This window comes from Rattus norvegicus, chromosome 2, assembly GCF_036323735.1.
Source record: "Rattus norvegicus strain BN/NHsdMcwi chromosome 2, GRCr8, whole genome shotgun sequence".
NCBI classification, from domain to species: domain Eukaryota; kingdom Metazoa; phylum Chordata; class Mammalia; order Rodentia; family Muridae; genus Rattus; species Rattus norvegicus.
In genome coordinates this window covers 26012287-26029717 of record NC_086020.1, presented here as the reverse complement: position 1 = coordinate 26029717, position 17431 = coordinate 26012287, and the positions used below count along the sequence as shown (strand labels likewise).

Below are 17431 nucleotides of genomic sequence, written 5' to 3'. Positions count from 1 at the left end.
CTGGGACTCGAACTCAGGGTCCTCCTATCTTAGCCTGTATATTCAGATTTTTAAATGTGTTTCACCGTGGTCAGCTAGCACCCCCTTTAATTAAGGAGCAACAATTTACTGTGGTTCCATTTGCTGCCGGGTCATTTACTGAAGTTTGTGCATAGCCTGTGGACCTAACTTATCCTTTAATCTAGACCACGTTTCACATGAATTCGGTTGGAAGCCTGGCGAGGTTTTGGTTTTGAGGTAATAGAGTCATAAGCTACACGAGGGAGTAGCTCTTCATTTGGTTGAAGCTCTGGCGAGGGTAACATGGAAACTTTGGTGACACCGGTGTAAGGAGACTGGGCGCTGTACCTTTGTATCTGCCCTTTGACCTGGTGCTTGACTTGGGACAGTAAGTGCCACCACATTTGATATTCTGTTTTTGTGCTTGGTTTTTGCTTTTGTGCTGTTGTTTTACAGATGGGGTGCACACATCTGTGTGGCCATCTCAGGTGCTGTGTTTTGACTTCAGTGCCATGTAATCTTTGTTCCTCATCCAAGCTATGGCACATGGTGTGGAGCTAATGATACACGTGACGTTGTGGCATTTGCTGTCCTCGACAGACTTCAGAAACATTCTTGATATTCAACAACTGTGCTATTACAACATGAGACCGCTGTGTTATGTCTGGTCTCTAGAGCTAACCCCTCTTTCCCTATCACCACCCCTCCCCCCCCCAGACTCCAGGGTGGCAGGGACTGCAAAGGCAGTGAGTGATCTATAGTTATTTAATGAGCGAGCGAAGTGTAAAACTCAGTTCGTGCTGAGCGTGTGTACAACAATAATTTTATTACCGATCGTTATCAGTGTTTATTTAAAACATTTCTTTGGCTGTCAACCTAGATAAGCAACATGTCTGCTCTGGACTAATATTCTAGATATTAGTGGGAATTACACTCAACAACTGTAGGACGTGCATGTTCACTAATTAACTGTAGCACAGCTAGTCATTAGGGTCACATGGCCCAATTTCACACACACACCCCCTCTCGGTGCAGCTAAATATACTGCTCTCTGGAGGCCTAGTCGGGTGATAGGTCCAGAAATAACCAACATCATCTGAGGAACATGTGCTGACCTTTTCCAGCCAAACACTAACCAGCAGAATTGCAGAACAGGCCTGCTCCCTACCCCCACCCTCCTGAGGACCACATTGTGAGTTTTGTGTTTGCAGGCATGGGGTGGGGGCAGGATTGCATCCTTCCACACAGACATTGGTCTTTTTCTTGAAGACATTCTAGGCTCCAGATGCACTCCCTTAATCTTAGCATTCGGGAGGCAGGGGCCAGGAGGATTGTGAATTGGTTTGAGGCCAGTTTGGGCTATGTAGTGGCACTCTTGTTTCTAAAGAAGTCACTTATGGTAGGATCCACTTAGCAGTAGAGCCCAGCCACGGGGCCTTAGGGTCAACCAACACTGAGAGTAAGCTAAAGTAGTTTGTTTTCTGAGTCCACAATGCACTTTTCCTTTTTCTGCTTCTCCATGTTATTTTCCACAACAGGTATGGAGGAGAGAATTGTGTAGACATCCCCTGGGGATGGGGGTTGTATCGTTTTAATGCATTCGTAGCACATTCATTAATCACAACAACGAATTCCTCGTCCCAGGAATGAGCTAGAACAAGGTACCATCCTTTTCCCTGAGAGGTCAGAGCAGGTCTCAGGCTAGCAGGGATTCCATTAGCAAAGTCACCCAGCCTGGAACTCTCCAAGTCACTCCCAGTGCATCTGAAGGAGAGAGGCCTATGGGCTTGTGTCCTCCTTCCAGGTCGGGAAAGCACACAGAAAGAAGCCACCCAGTTCATGGGCAGTCCAGAGAGCTCCACCTCCAAATCCCGAGAGCTCTCTGTAAATGTTTGAGCTGTTGTTACAAGCCACGTGCAGACTGCGGTCTTTTAGGTACCAGTACCTGCATTTTCCTTTTCATTTAAATGGGCAATTTAGGAATACTAGCAGCTTTGAAGACTTTGGGGGATGTGGCAGTTGGAATTCTCCTCTCTTGCCAAGATTAAGCTTTTGTTCGCTGTGGTGATGCTGGCTTGTCGAGGTCTAAAGATGTCAAGCACCCTCAGGTTTCCACACTTTGAATCTGTGGGTGAGATAATAGTGGTCCGTTGTGTTGGAAATTGAATTACTCCAAAACTGAACCCCAAAGCAGTTAAAAAAAAAACCACAACATGTTCCTGGGCTCTCTCATTAACCATAAGATCACTAGTATTCTTTTTCTCTTAGTTTTTTCAAAATGGTGTCTGAGTTTGTCTTGAAGAGGGTTCTAGAAGATCTATACTGAACAAAAGGTGATTGGAAACAGAAACAATTCAGTGAAGTAATTTTAGTGGACAGTGATTTTTAAAAGAGTCTGTCTTGCTAAGTCCATTAGAAAGGAAAGAAATTAAGTTTCTTGTTGATAATGAAAGATGTGGTCTCCCTACAGAAGAGAAGTTATTACTCATACAACATAATGCTCAGAATTATCTTCCTCTGTGTTTAGATCTTTCTCTGGAATTAAAGGACTCCAGCTCAAAGTTAACCTCTCTCCGAACGACAATTACTTCTTCTATGTGAGAGCCACCAATGCCTCTGGGACAAGTGAGCAGAGTGAAGCTGCCCTCATCTCCACCAGAGGTAACTTTCTGCTTAGTGTAGAGTCAGCATGTCTGGGTGTTTCTGTCTGTGTGGTATTCAGAGGAGATACCTAAAGCAACCTCAGCAAGTTCCAGCCTGCCATTGGGTAGAGGGCTTGTCACAATCCAGCGTCAAGACATTTCTTTTATTTCTACTCTTCATAGGTTCCCAAGCGTCACTGAGCTTAACAACCAGTCAGGGTGCTTACAACAACGTATCCCCTGGCCTCACCCCAGAGAAATGGACTTATTGGCTCTGGAGATAGGTTGGAGCATGTGTGGGCTTAGAAATTTACCAGGTGCTTTGTGGTACACCCACAATGCACTATAATGTTAGGGTGTGGGATGTCCGTAATGATTTTCTCATTCCGTTATCGTTTGAACTCCGTGGCAAGCTTTCAGTTTTGTTCTACTTATCCTGGTTTGTGCTAATTAATGTTTGTCAAATGAATGAGCAAACAGAGGAATGGACGGATGAATAATTCAAATAAGTGCTAAAACTGTTAAGTGACGTTTGGGAGAAAATCCCCAGAAAATATTAACAAAAACCATCCGGCTGTTTTCAGTTTTGAGGAAGGAGGAATGGGAAGGTGGCGACTATGTTGCCTTACCCTAGACACACAGATGGCACAAGATGGACACGGGCAGGGCACATTGAGTCACAATGCTGTTCAAGATGTTGGTAGGGTCTGCCTGGGTTGAGGAAAAGGTAGGAGGGCTGCCTATCCGGGAGGATTTTCCCCAAGATCTCAGAATGCTGCTAGCACATTCTGTCACAGGAGCCACTACAGGCTATTCTGAGATTCCAACTTTAAATCACACTCAGATCTTAGAGCATCTTGTCCGAGTAGACCTTTAGATTCAGTCGGTCTAGGGTGGAGTCTGCCACTTCTAGGTGACCGTGCTGCAAAGAGCATATTTTCCTCCCATAGAATCCACCTCTGTGGGTCACCTGTAGCAGCAGGTGGGAGTGACCAGTCCAAGCCATCTGCAAATGCTTGCTCATGGGTAGCATTTCGGTTGTGGATGGGAAATACCGAGTTAGGATGTTTGACTTCAGGAGAACGGGAGCCTAGGGTTTGAAATATATGGATTGGCCTAATGCTTGGCATTGCAATAGTGTTGTCACTTTCTTTTCTTAACTGTCGTAGGAACTAGATTCCTCTTGTTGAGAGAAACAGCTCACCCAGCCCTCCAGATCTCCTCGAATGGGACGGTGATCAGCTTCTCCGAGAGGAGACGGCTGACAGAGTAAGTAGAAGCCAACACAGCTGGGCTGATACCCAGCACCAGAGGACAAGCTTCCCCAGTGCCTCACCCACCAAATGCATTCTTGGTTCAATGAGCTCGCTCAGTTATGGGATGCGGATAAATATTTGTGCAGCAGGCCCTGTTCGCTGTGAGGTCTGAAGTGGCACACACAGCCCACAACTTGGAGCAAGTGTCAATATTTTTATTGGGACCATAAGTGCAGATGGTTTGGGTTGAAACACTGTCTTCTCTAAGCTATTATCTCTGGTTCAATGAAAAGCAGAATCCAGAAACGATTCCGTTATTTCAGTAGCAGCCCAGGTATCAAGAGGAACAGGATAGCTTATCGAGTTCTTACTTCTGTCCACAGAAGTTGTCCTCCAGAATTTGTCTGCTCTCTCTGTCTCTGTCTCTGTCTCTGTCTGTCTCTCTGTCTCTGTGTCTGTTATCTGTCTGTCTCTCTGTCTCTGTCTCTGTCTCTGTCTGTCTCTCTGTCTCTGTCTCTGTGTCTGTTATCTGTCTGTCTCTCTGTCTCTGTCTCTGTCTCTCTCTCTCTCTGTGTCTGTTGTCTGTCTGTCTCTGTCTTTCTCTGCTCCCCCTTTCTCTCTCAACTATCTTGAGGGTTTAAATAGCCAAACGGGAGAAAGTATGGGCAAAGCTTTAGAAGCACATGCTGCAGAGGACACTGATATGCGCGGGTGTATTCTGACAGAAGGAGCAACCAGGGCACAGTCACCCCAGTCCCTGGGAACTTGCATGCCCTGTGGCCCAATCTCGATGCTTGACCGTCCACTGACACATTTAGGTGTTACTTGTTTCTGAAAATGGCCAAGTCTTTCCTGGGTCTCAGAACCTCTGACGTATATCTATGAAGCTGTTTATCCACCATTTATTTAATCATGAAAAACTGCTGAACAGCAGCCCTGTCTTACACCACCTTGAACTCTCAGAATCTAGCATGGGGATTGAAACACTGTAGATGCTAAAAATACATCCAAAAATAAGTTTTTAAAAAGAATTGAAGAATAGATGGGATGGGTCTGGAGAGTGGGTAAGAGAACTTGCTGTTCTTGTAGAAGGCCCGAGTTAGGCTTCCAGAAGCAGTTGGGCTGCTCCTAACTGCCAGCAACTCCAGTTCCGGGGACACTGATGCCCCCTTCTGGCCTTTGTAGGCTCCTGCACTTGTGTTCAGTTAGACACACAACAACATAAACACATAATTTAAAAAATAAATCTTAAAAAAAAGAAAGAAATGGGATTTCTAAAAAAACAAAGAATACTAAGAAGTAGACTGGAGTTGCAAGAGTTCATAGATGCTATCTGATGGAGAGTGGGATGTATTTTATAGAATTTTGTTTATTATTAGTATGAAAATTAGCTCATAAATATCAGGACGCCTAGATTTGTTCCAGGGAGTGAAGACTTGTCAGTTGGAGCCTCTCTGAAATGAAGTTACTGGGTAAAGACATAGAGTGAGTGAAACACATTTCCTCAAATGAACCATTTGTCATCTATTCGAGGGTAGAGTGTGATGACTGAATATTCACGCTATGAAGTTAAAAAGTCCTCCTTGCTGTCTCAGCCACTTTTCCAGCAAAACTGAGCAACCCAGGCAAAAAAAGGTCAATTATCCACGGTTGAAAGCAGTCTGATTCGTTTCACTGTGCTCTTTATCAAAATAGTTACAGCCAGGCAGAAAGAAGCCTTGAACTCACCTTCCAGAGGCTCCTCCAGTCATAAGGTTCTATATTCTGAGATGGCCTTGCCAGCTGTTGAGACATTTAAAAGCTGTGTCCCATGAGGTCGCTGTTACAAGGAAGGTCAGCACACACTGGAACTCAGTTCTAGAAGGTTCGAAAGACTGAACTTGACTGTACACACCTGTAATCCCAGCATTCGGGTGGCTGAGGCAGGTGGATTACATGGTTTGAGATGAACCTGAGCTATGTGGTGAGCCCATGAGTCAAAACTACAAACCGTGAAAAGTTTTAGAGATTCCACCTTTATTTTTGCAGTTTTTGGAAGAAGGAAAGTTTGTAAGCTATGTTATCCTACCTGAAGCTTACATTCTTCCTACTCCCCTGAGAGCAGAGGTTATAGTGTTTCTTTTCCTTCCTGTCTTTATGCCAATCTTTTCCTGGTTCCCAGACCCTTTAAGAGACACAATGTATCATATGCTCATGCTATAAGACAGTGGGCATCTGTCAAATGGATGCTGGAGGTTGGTGAATCCTGGGGCAATCTGGCCAGGGTTAGGAGCATAAGGAACAGGTAGTGTCTTTAACCAACTGGCAGCAGCTTCTGAAGAAACCGCCTAAAGGGGGTATAAGGTTGATGATTATGAGGTAAAAGCTGGTGATTCCTGTGATAAGCTTCATCTGGTCAACTCTGTTTGCAGGATCCCCTCAGTGCTGGGTGAGGAGCTGCCTGCCTGTGGCCAGCATTACTGGGAAACCACAGTCACAGACAGTCCAGCCTATCGACTCGGGATCTGCTCCAGCTCAGCGGTGAGGGCTGGTGCCCTGGGACAAGGGGAGAGCTCATGGTACATGCACTGCTCTGAGCCACAGAGGTAAGCTGAAGCCCTGCCTCTCCTAACTGCATCCAAAGACAAATTACAGTGCCTAGGCAGGGACCTCTGAGGGACCTAATGAGCGGCTTCTCATATCCTTGCCCAAATTCCAAACTAAACAGCACAGCAGCCATAAAGGTATGGTGGTTAAGGCATCACCCCGATTACCACTTAAACTAGATAAGAGGATGTCTTATAGTCAACCTCATTACCACACAGACTTAGCCACCCAGAGCCAAGCATGTGCTTTGGAGAGGCAGAGAAAGGTGTACCAGCCATGACAGAGGGACAGGGAGAGGAAGAATCAAGTGGACTGTTTTCCCTTCTAAACACATGCCAGGAGAGAAACCCCGCAATGGGTCTCAGAGGGCTCTCTGTAGAGAGGAAGAATTGGCAGGACTGTGCGAGAGGTGGCTTCCAGGCTCTCTGTCTGGCACTCGCTTGTAACAGAAGCTGACAAACGGTAGCATGTAGACCAAACCTGATCCTGTGCTTGCCTTTTGTTTATTAGAAAACAGCCATGTTCATTTATTTACATATTAGCTATGGCTACTTTTGCCCTGACAATGGCAGATTAGACAGAAACTGGATAGCTGTCACATGCCAAGGTATTTTGTCTCTTTATAGATAAGTTTGCCAAACCGTGTTCTCCATTATTCAGATTGTTTGGTAGGTGACTACTCACAGCCTTTAGCTAGTGCTCAGGGGAACGTGCCGTGATCTCGGTACACTTGCAGTATGGTCTGACTTCTGGTTTTATCTTGATTCTGCCTCCTCCTGGTTCCTCTCGGTGAGTTGGTTAGCCCTTGGAGTAATTCTTTATGCAATTCTAATCCAGGGTTCTGGCCTGGTGCCTGCTACCTTTAGGGGTGGTAGGATCATGTAAAATCAGAGACGAGGAAGAGCTTTGGCACTGGAATCTGTCTCCCAAGTGGCGGACATTATTCAAATGCACGGCTTTAAAAGGGAAGCAGTCTTTCAGGTGCTCCCCCGGGTTCTCAGCAGAGGCCCCCAGACTGGGATTCTCATGTCTTCAGCTAAGTAGTTCTCCCCACGTGCCGCTTGACAGCTTGATTCTCTGAGATGGTTCAGAAGGATGCCGTCTCCAAGTGCAATTTAAAGTCACACTTCGTCAAGTTAGAGCAATCGTGGTGAATTGACATTCAGTGCTGACTTGTGCTTAAGAACTCAGCCCTGCCCAGAGTTTTAAAATCATTTAAACCTAGAGTTTACAGTTAGCAAATCATGGGAGCCCAACATAGGTATTCATTTCATTTGAAAACGTCTTTGCGGGCTAGGCGGATGGTTCATTGGGTGGACGCGCTTGCTGTGTAAGCCTGGCCAACCTGAGTTCCGTCTCTGGAATCCACTGTAAAGGACGAGAACAATTGCCAAAGCTCTGCTCTGACCTCTAGTGTGAATGCTGGCACGCGTGCGCAGGGACTACACATTCTGACCTCCAGTGTGAACGCTGGCATGCATGCGCAGGGACCACACAGTCTGATCTCCAGTGTGAACGCTGGCACGCATGTGCAGGGACCACACATTCCTAGAACTGACTTTGTAGAAAACTGAATTGGGACAAGTCCTATCTACAGCTTTAGTGTGAGCTTCTGGGAGGCAGATATACACAGCACATCTGTGTGTTCACAGCACAGAGGCCAGCCATAGGTGCCTTTATTTCACGCTCTGATGGTACCGCATGAAGCACCCGTAGCCTTTAGGATTTTGGAGAGTGATGCAGCTACCCACCTATGGTTCTCAGTTTTCAAGTTCAGTGGCTTTAAACCAGCTTTATGACTTTTGATTGAACCTAAGCACGAGAACAGTCTTGGGAGCCTCCAGGGGCGTCACAGGACCCAGTGAAGAAGGGAAACCAGAAAGCAGTGATCAGACTAGGAGCAGAGGAGCCCAGAGAGTTTTTTTCAGTGTAAATGGGATCCGGTTACAATCAGCTTGAGTTCAGAGCAGGCAGATTGAGGGACTTAGCCAAAGTCAGGCTTCAGGGTAGTTCTTATTTGAATAGAGTCAAGCAATTCCCAATAGGAACAGCCAAAAACTGGGGTTGGGGTGGGATCATGCCCAAGCAAAACTAAAGAATACCAACTCCAACAGAGGAATGCTTCATTTTAGCGCACGGCTTCCTTCCCCTGGTTTCTTCACCTGTGTGACCATTAGACCACGGCAGTGACAATATACAGCAGAGGAAGACAGTTTGCCTCATCGAAGCTGCAGAGCAAAATGAAAGAGGGAGGAGCCATGGTCTCACTACCCACTTCAAGGGGCTTCTTCCCTAGTGGCCTAACTTCCTCCCATGAAGTCCTACTTCCTAAGAAATCCACCATCTCCTGTTGCACAGACTGGTGACCAGGGCCATTGCACATGGGTCTGAGGGGGTGTGGCCTGAGATAACCACATGTATTCCACTTAAGAGCTCCATAAGGAATGGCGTGCTAGGAAAGACAGCAGAAGCAGGGATGTACTCCAGGTCCTGTGGGACTGATGAAGTCAAGCCTTTAAGGGACGTCTTTCCCTCTTGTCTCCACAATAGAGATTGCCTTGGAACTGACTTGAGTATCCTTTGGGGGATAGGGACTTTTCAAGCCGTAGGTGAAGGGTATCAGCTCATTGGGTCATTCCAAACCCTGTAGACCAGTGTCATGCAACCTGTGGATCATGGCCCCTTTGGGGATCAAACAACCCTTTTATAGTGGTCATCAGAAAACATAGATAGTTACAAAAAGATTCATAACAGCAGTAAAATTACAGTTATGAAGTAGCAATGGAAATAATTTTGGGTTTCAGGGGGAGGTGTCACCACAACATGAGGAACTGTATTGAAGGGTCACGGAATTAGGAAAGATGAGAACTGCTGCTCTAGACCGGTGTTGTACAATAATAGAAAAATGATGTTCTTGAACTGTGGCTGGTAAGGATGAAAGTCTGAATTTTATTCATTGTTAGATGTTCGTTTGATTTAAGTGGCCATATGTACTTAGTGGCTACTGTCCCTATTTGGGGCTCTAATCAAACAGGAATCACCTAGAATCCCAAATCTTAACCTATGTGACCATGGAACTGTTGGGCCTGGGGCTTCTGCTACCTTGAATACACTGTCACAGTCAGTGCTCCAAGTCCTCTCCAGCCTGACCTATGGTCCGTGCTCCAAGTCCTCTCCAGCCTGACCTATGGTCCGTGCTCCAAGTCCTCTCCAGCCTGACCTATGGTCCGTGCTCCAAGTCCTCTCCAGCCTGACCTATGGTCCGTGCTCCAAGTCCTCTCCAGCCTGACCTATGGTCCGTGCTCCAAGTCCTCTCCAGCCTGACCTATGGTCCGTGCTCCAAGTCCTCTCCAGCCTGACCTATGGTCCGTGCTCCAAGTCCTCTCCAGCCTGACCTATGGTCCGTGCTCCAAGTCCTCTCCAGCCCACTCTATGGTCAGTGCTCCAAGTCCTCTCCAGCCTGACCTATGGTCCGTGCTCCAAGTCCTCTCCAGCCTGACCTATGGTCCGTGCTCCAAGTCCTCTCCAGCCTGACCTATGGTCCGTGCTCCAAGTCCTCTCCAGCCTGACCTATGGTCCGTGCTCCAAGTCCTCTTCTCCAGCCCACTCTATGGTCAGTGCTCCAAGTCCTCTCCAGCCTGACCTATGGTCCGTGCTCCAAGTCCTCTCCAGCCTGACCTATGGTCCGTGCTCCAAGTCCTCTCCAGCCTGACCTATGGTCCGTGCTCCAAGTCCTCTCCAGCCTGACCTATGGTCCGTGCTCCAAGTCCTCTCCAGCCTGACCTATGGTCCGTGCTCCAAGTCCTCTCCAGCCCACTCTATGGTCAGTGCTCCAAGTCCTCTCCAGCCTGACCTATGGTCCGTGCTCCAAGTCCTCTCCAGCCTGACCTATGGCCCGTGCTCCAAGTCCTCTCCAGCCCACTCTATGGTCAGTGCTCCAAGTCCTCTCCAGCCTGACCTATGGTCCGTGCTCCAAGTCCTCTCCAGCCTGACCTATGGTCCGTGCTCCAAGTCCTCTCCAGCCTGACCTATGGTCCGTGCTCCAAGTCCTCTTCTCCAGCCCACTCTATGGTCAGTGCTCCAAGTCCTCTCCAGCCTGACCTATGGTCCGTGCTCCAAGTCCTCTCCAGCCTGACCTATGGTCCGTGCTCCAAGTCCTCTCCAGCCCACTCTATGGTCAGTGCTCCAAGTCCTCTCCAGCCTGACCTATGGTCCGTGCTCCAAGTCCTCTCCAGCCTGACCTATGGTCCGTGCTCCAAGTCCTCTCCAGCCCACTCTATGGTCAGTGCTCCAAGTCCTCTCCAGCCTGACCTATGGTCCGTGCTCCAAGTCCTCTCCAGCCCACTCTATGGTCAGTGCTCCAAGTCCTCTCCAGCCTGACCTATGGTCCGTGCTCCAAGTCCTCTCCAGCCTGACCTATGGTCCGTGCTCCAAGTCCTCTCCAGCCTGACCTATGGTCCGTGCTCCAAGTCCTCTTCTCCAGCCCACTCTATGGTCAGTGCTCCAAGTCCTCTCCAGCCCACTCTATGGTCAGTGCTCCAAGTCCTCTCCAGCCTGACCTATGGTCCGTGCTCCAAGTCCTCTCCAGCCTGACCTATGGTCCGTGCTCCAAGTCCTCTCCAGCCTGACCTATGGTCCGTGCTCCAAGTCCTCTCCAGCCTGACCTATGGTCCGTGCTCCAAGTCCTCTCCAGCCTGACCTATGGTCCGTGCTCCAAGTCCTCTCCAGCCTGACCTATGGTCCGTGCTCCAAGTCCTCTCCAGCCTGACCTATGGTCCGTGCTCCAAGTCCTCTTCTCCAGCCCACTCTATGGTCAGTGCTCCAAGTCCTCTCCAGCCTGACCTATGGTCCGTGCTCCAAGTCCTCTCCAGCCTGACCTATGGTCCGTGCTCCAAGTCCTCTCCAGCCCACTCTATGGTCAGTGCTCCAAGTCCTCTCCAGCCTGACCTATGGTCCGTGCTCCAAGTCCTCTCCAGCCTGACCTATGGTCCGTGCTCCAAGTCCTCTCCAGCCCACTCTATGGTCAGTGCTCCAAGTCCTCTCCAGCCTGACCTATGGTCCGTGCTCCAAGTCCTCTCCAGCCCACTCTATGGTCAGTGCTCCAAGTCCTCTCCAGCCTGACCTATGGTCCGTGCTCCAAGTCCTCTCCAGCCTGACCTATGGTCCGTGCTCCAAGTCCTCTCCAGCCTGACCTATGGTCCGTGCTCCAAGTCCTTTTCTCCAGCCCACTCTATGGTCAGTGCTCCAAGTCCTCTCCAGCCCACTCTATGGTCAGTGCTCCAAGTCCTCTCCAGCCCACTCTATGGTCCGTGCTCCAAGTCCTCTCCAGCCTGACCTATGGTCCGTGCTCCAAGTCCTCTCCAGCCTGACCTATGGTCCGTGCTCCAAGTCCTCTCCAGCCTGACCTATGGTCCGTGCTCCAAGTCCTCTCCAGCCTGACCTATGGTCCGTGCTCCAAGTCCTCTCCAGCCCACTCTATGGTCAGTGCTCCAAGTCCTCTCCAGCCTGACCTATGGTCCATGCTCCAAGTCCTCTCCAGCCCACTCTATGGTCAGTGCTCCAAGTCCTCTCCAGCCTGACCTATGGTCCGTGCTCCAAGTCCTCTCCAGCCTGACCTATGGTCCGTGCTCCAAGTCCTCTCCAGCCCACTCTATGGTCAGTGCTCCAAGTCCTCTCCAGCCTGACCTATGGTCCGTGCTCCAAGTCCTCTCCAGCCTGACCTATGGTCCGTGCTCCAAGTCCTCTCCAGCCTGACCTATGGTCCGTGCTCCAAGTCCTCTTCTCCAGCCCACTCTATGGTCAGTGCTCCAAGTCCTCTCCAGCCTGACCTATGGTCCGTGCTCCAAGTCCTCTCCAGCCTGACCTATGGTCCGTGCTCCAAGTCCTCTCCAGCCTGACCTATGGTCCGTGCTCCAAGTCCTCTCCAGCCTGACCTATGGTCCGTGCTCCAAGTCCTCTCCAGCCTGACCTATGGTCCGTGCTCCAAGTCCTCTCCAGCCCACTCTATGGTCAGTGCTCCAAGTCCTCTCCAGCCTGACCTATGGTCCGTGCTCCAAGTCCTCTCCAGCCTGACCTATGGTCCGTGCTCCAAGTCCTCTCCAGCCTGACCTATGGTCCGTGCTCCAAGTCCTCTCCAGCCTGACCTATGGTCCGTGCTCCAAGTCTTCTCCAGCCCACTCTATGGTCAGTGCTCCAAGTCCTCTCCAGCCTGACCTATGGTCCGTGCTCCAAGTCCTCTCCAGCCTGACCTATGGTCCGTGCTCCAAGTCCTCTCCAGCCTGACCTATGGTCCGTGCTCCAAGTCCTCTCCAGCCTGACCTATGGTCCGTGCTCCAAGTCCTCTTCTCCAGCCCACTCTATGGTCAGTGCTCCAAGTCCTCTCCAGCCCACTCTATGGTCAGTGCTCCAAGTCCTCTCCAGCCCACTCTATGGTCCGTGCTCCAAGTCCTCTCCAGCCTGACCTATGGTCCGTGCTCCAAGTCCTCTCCAGCCTGACCTATGGTCCGTGCTCCAAGTCCTCTCCAGCCTGACCTATGGTCCGTGCTCCAAGTCCTCTCCAGCCTGACCTATGGTCCGTGCTCCAAGTCTTCTCCAGCCCACTCTATGGTCAGTGCTCCAAGTCCTCTCCAGCCTGACCTATGGTCCATGCTCCAAGTCCTCTCCAGCCCACTCTATGGTCAGTGCTCCAAGTCCTCTCCAGCCCACTCTATGGTCAGTGCTCCAAGTCCTCTCCAGCCTGACCTATGGTCCGTGCTCCAAGTCCTCTCCAGCCTGACCTATGGTCCGTGCTCCAAGTCCTCTCCAGCCTGACCTATGGTCCGTGCTCCAAGTCCTCTCCAGCCCACTCTATGGTCAGTGCTCCAAGTCCTCTCCAGCCTGACCTATGGTCCGTGCTCCAAGTCCTCTCCAGCCTGACCTATGGTCCGTGCTCCAAGTCCTCTCCAGCCTGACCTATGGTCCGTGCTCCAAGTCCTCTCCAGCCCACTCTATGGTCAGTGCTTCTAGTCCTCTTTGGCCTGCCAGGTGGGCAGGGATTACTCCCTCATCCATACCTATTCGATTGCCTTGTTCTGCTCCTGCTGCTCTTTCCACGATCTGCCTCCTTCCTCCTCCCACCCGCTCTTGTCTTGGCCATTCCTCATAGCCTAGTGTGAGCTTGCCTGCCCCCACACCCTAGAGGGCCCAGATAGGACTGAGGTACACAGACATGCCCATGTAACTCGGGTGAATGTATTTGTATTGGACCGAGAACCCTGATGGCAACCCAGTCCAACTGTCAGGCTGCTGAAAACTTAGAGATAAAATGGAGAAATTGGTTTGGGCAAGAGGGGCTTATTCCGAGCTTGAAGTTAGCAAAAACTAGCAGCATTGTTCCTGAACTTCAATAAGGCCCTTATGTAAGTTACCTATAAATCTTCAAAACTGTAAAATTAATACGTTGTATGGAAGGCAAGCCCACAGTACTGTTTAAATACACGGCAGCCTCAAAGGAGTTTTATTCAAAAGAATGACACACCATGAATGTGGCAGTTAAAACATGTGGGCAGCTGGGAAGGAATTATAATGCAGAGAAAAATCACAAGGGAGGCCCATGCTGCTTTTTCTGGGACTGCCCCCTGAGAAGGAAGGAGCAGAGCTATTTAAGCGCACCGCTGTGGGGATGAGCCCACCTCAGCGTCTAGAAGGACTCTGGCCAAAAAGTACCAAGGACAATATTGGTACAACTTATTACTGGGAACCGAACTTACAAAGTGAGACCTTGATTCTTTCCGAGTGATTTTCTTTTTCTCTTATGAAATCCTAAGGATTTCCAAAGATTTTAAAAACCGAATTTTCCTTTCTGTTTCATTTCAGATACACATTTTTCTACAGTGGCATCGTGAGCGAGGTGCATGCAACCGAGCGTCCAGCCAGAGTGGGCATTCTGCTGGACTACACCAACCAGAGACTTCTGTTTGTAAACGCCGAGAGTGGACAGCTGCTCTTCACCGTGAGGCACAGGTTCAATGAGGGCGTGCATCCCGCCTTCGCCCTGGAGAAGCCTGGCAAATGCACTCTGCATCTGGGCTTAGAGCCCCCGGATTCAGTCAGGCACAAGTGATCCTGGGCATTCAGAGTCTATAAGAATAGGAGTAAGAGTTTGGGGGTACAAGAGCTGTCATCCTGTCTCTCAGGCACTATACATTATTCAGATAGTCTCCCACACACCTGCACCGACAATAGCTTCAGGCGTTGCAGTCAGCATGTGAGGGAAGCCAGGGTCCTCGTGCCTTATGGAGCAGTGTGTGAGCGGAGCGGGTGGAAGCAGCCTTCACCTTTGGTTCATGGTTGGAGTTGTTTCCTAAATTCAAGGGATTTACACTTGACCAGAGAAAAGGACTTGCGCCTGTTCTATCCATCAAATACCCAATATCTAGATGAGAGGGGAGGGAGGGCGGTGTCCCTACCACATCTCCTCTTACAAAGCAAACGTCACCTTACCTCACTGGAGGATAATGAATCCTAGTCATTAGAGAAAATGTTTTAGCTGATCTAAATTTACAATGGATTCTTTTATTATCACGTATGCTGTAGAATGTAAGCGTCTCCTCTCTGACAATGTAAATGTAGAAAAGTGCTAGATATCAGAGATTTCCATTTTGTTAAATAAATGGCTAGCATCTTGTAAAATAAAATCTATTGTGTGAAACTTGTTGTGCATAACTTTTTCAGCCTGGCATCTCTGGACCAGGACACCGTGGAGAGAAAACGCCCGACATGTTCTGGGGGCAGTGCGACTCTCACTAGACAGTTTCACACACACAGGCTCCCAGTCCCTAGACCCCGTCCAGTAGTCATAAAACTAAATGTCGGGAGCTATGCACCTCCTTTTATTAAAAAAGGCTTATTTATTTTTTAGGTATTGTACTGAAAGCTCCCAAAATCTTCCTAAAGCATGTATGCGAATTTGATGAATCCAGAAGGAACATTGATTGGTCTTCTTTCAGTGATTCAGAGCATTTTAATTATATTTAAAATTTTCTCCCCTTTCCCCCCCTCCCTTCTTCCTTCCCTCCCTTTCTTCTTCTTTCCCTCTCTCCCTTCCTCCCTCCCTTTCTTCCTTTTTTAAAACATAGGATCTCATTATGTAGTCCTGGCTAGTGTGGAACTCATTCTGTAGACCAGGCTAGCCCTATACTCAGAGATCTGCTTGCCTCTGCCTCCTGAACACTGGGATCAGAAGCCTGCACCTCTGTGCTTGACAGTTCAGTTGTTTTCTTAACTTGAGAAATAACGTGCCCCTTGTTGGGTTATATTCGACAGTATGTTTTTTAATAGCTAAAAAATCTGGTCTGGACCTGTGCCAGTCCTATAGACCCCCTCAAAAGAACCTCATCATCTCCCTTTCAAGTTAGAGCAGCTGCTGGCATGATGGGGCTCGGTGAAGAGAAGGAGTACCCCGTTCCTGGGGTAAATGGGACTTTCACTTTTTTCAAGACTCAAAAGTGTTTGCCTTGGGTTCTGACTGATGGGGCCACCATTTAAAAAAACAAAAACAAAAACAAAAAACTCTTTTTCAATGACAATACCAGTATAAGCAATCACATGGAGTTTAGAATTTGTCCATAAATATAACATATACTTATATATATATTATATATACATAGTCTCTGGCATTGCCTAAGGGTTAGTAACTCTGCAGAGAATCATGTGTTCAATTGAGAGAGGCTAATTGTCAGAAATGTGTGATCCTGCAGTCCTGAGCCCAGCTTCCTGAGTATTTCGCTAATACACTCAGTATGGTCAATTTTAATACATTGAATTAGTGCGTTTGATAATAGGTCTTCTATGATTAGCCTGGATAACATCCTCGTTGACTCAGTGTGGTCCAGGAGGCTCTACTCTCCCATTCTCTACTGGGTCCTTCCCTTTCTATCCAAGTGGGGATATAACACTGATCATAGGATGTTCTACTTCCTAGCCCAAATTTCTGGATTTTCTGTCCTGACTACATTTTCCTCTGATCCTTCCTCTGCTTCTGGATTTCTCCCTCTTCGTCTCTGTATTGTTCCCAAACATGAACATGGCACCCTTACAGGACACTAACCCAAGGCTGTGCTTAACATAGCTGAGGTTAAGTCCTGGGGCTATATCTGATCATAGTGGCTCACACCTTTGATCCAGGCACTTGAGAGGCACAGGCAGGTGGATCTCTAAGAGTTTAAGGCCAGAGTGGTCTACAGAGTGAGTTCCAGGACAGCCAGAGAGATCCTATATCAAAGAGGGGGGTATTTTCAAAGAACACCAATACTCAGCTGAACATTGCCTTTGTTCAAAGTCCCTTCTGATCCTGTGTTCTGCAGCCGGGCCTTCCTGCTGTAGCAAACAGACTAGCCCCTCTCCAGTTAACTTTGTTTCTTTACACTTCTAGCTTCTGTTCACTTGAATTTCTTTTTTTAGGTCAGACAGTGGAATTAGAAAACATCAAAACGTGAAAACTTCTCACTAGAATAGACGTCTTTTATAACAGTCTGAGAACAAAATAGACCGTCTTTATCTCTGTCTCTTTTATCCTGTACAAGTCATGGGCTTCTCAGAACTAAAAGGTGCATTAAAGCAGTTCCTCATACCCAAGGACATTCTTCTCCCTAGTATAGATTTGGCCATCACATCTTAGAATGGTCTAGAATCCCCTTCACACCCCCTCCTTCAGTGTTTTTCACAGGACCAGTGGTTGACTGAAGAAATATCTTCCTAGCCAAGTAGACCTCCCAGGCTGCGCTGAGCCAGCCCAACACCACAAAGGACTTCGATCCTTGGAACACTTGAGAGAAGTGACAGGCTTCATGGTTCTACAGGGCTTCAGGGCTTGCCGTAACTGGGGCATTGAGGACATGAGACCATGAAGAAAGGACAGACACACTGACACAGCTGGTGTCTGATAGGCTGTGCTTGCTCTGGTGGAGG

At 48.6% G+C, this 17431-nt stretch overlaps 1 protein-coding gene across 1 annotated transcript in view; it reads left to right on the top strand.

Annotated features, from left to right (window-relative positions):
- Positions 1-15173, top strand: part of Cmya5 (cardiomyopathy associated 5) — a 98729-nt gene extending 83556 nt beyond the window's left edge. Inside the window, exons 10-13 of the mRNA XM_006231789.5 lie at positions 2528-2661; positions 3812-3911; positions 6310-6483; positions 14339-15173. Of these exons, the coding sequence (XP_006231851.1) occupies positions 2528-2661; positions 3812-3911; positions 6310-6483; positions 14339-14585 (655 nt within the window). The 3' untranslated portion in view covers positions 14586-15173. The remainder of the gene's footprint in view (positions 1-2527; positions 2662-3811; positions 3912-6309; positions 6484-14338) is intronic.
- The last annotated feature ends 2258 nt before the right edge of the window (positions 15174-17431 follow it).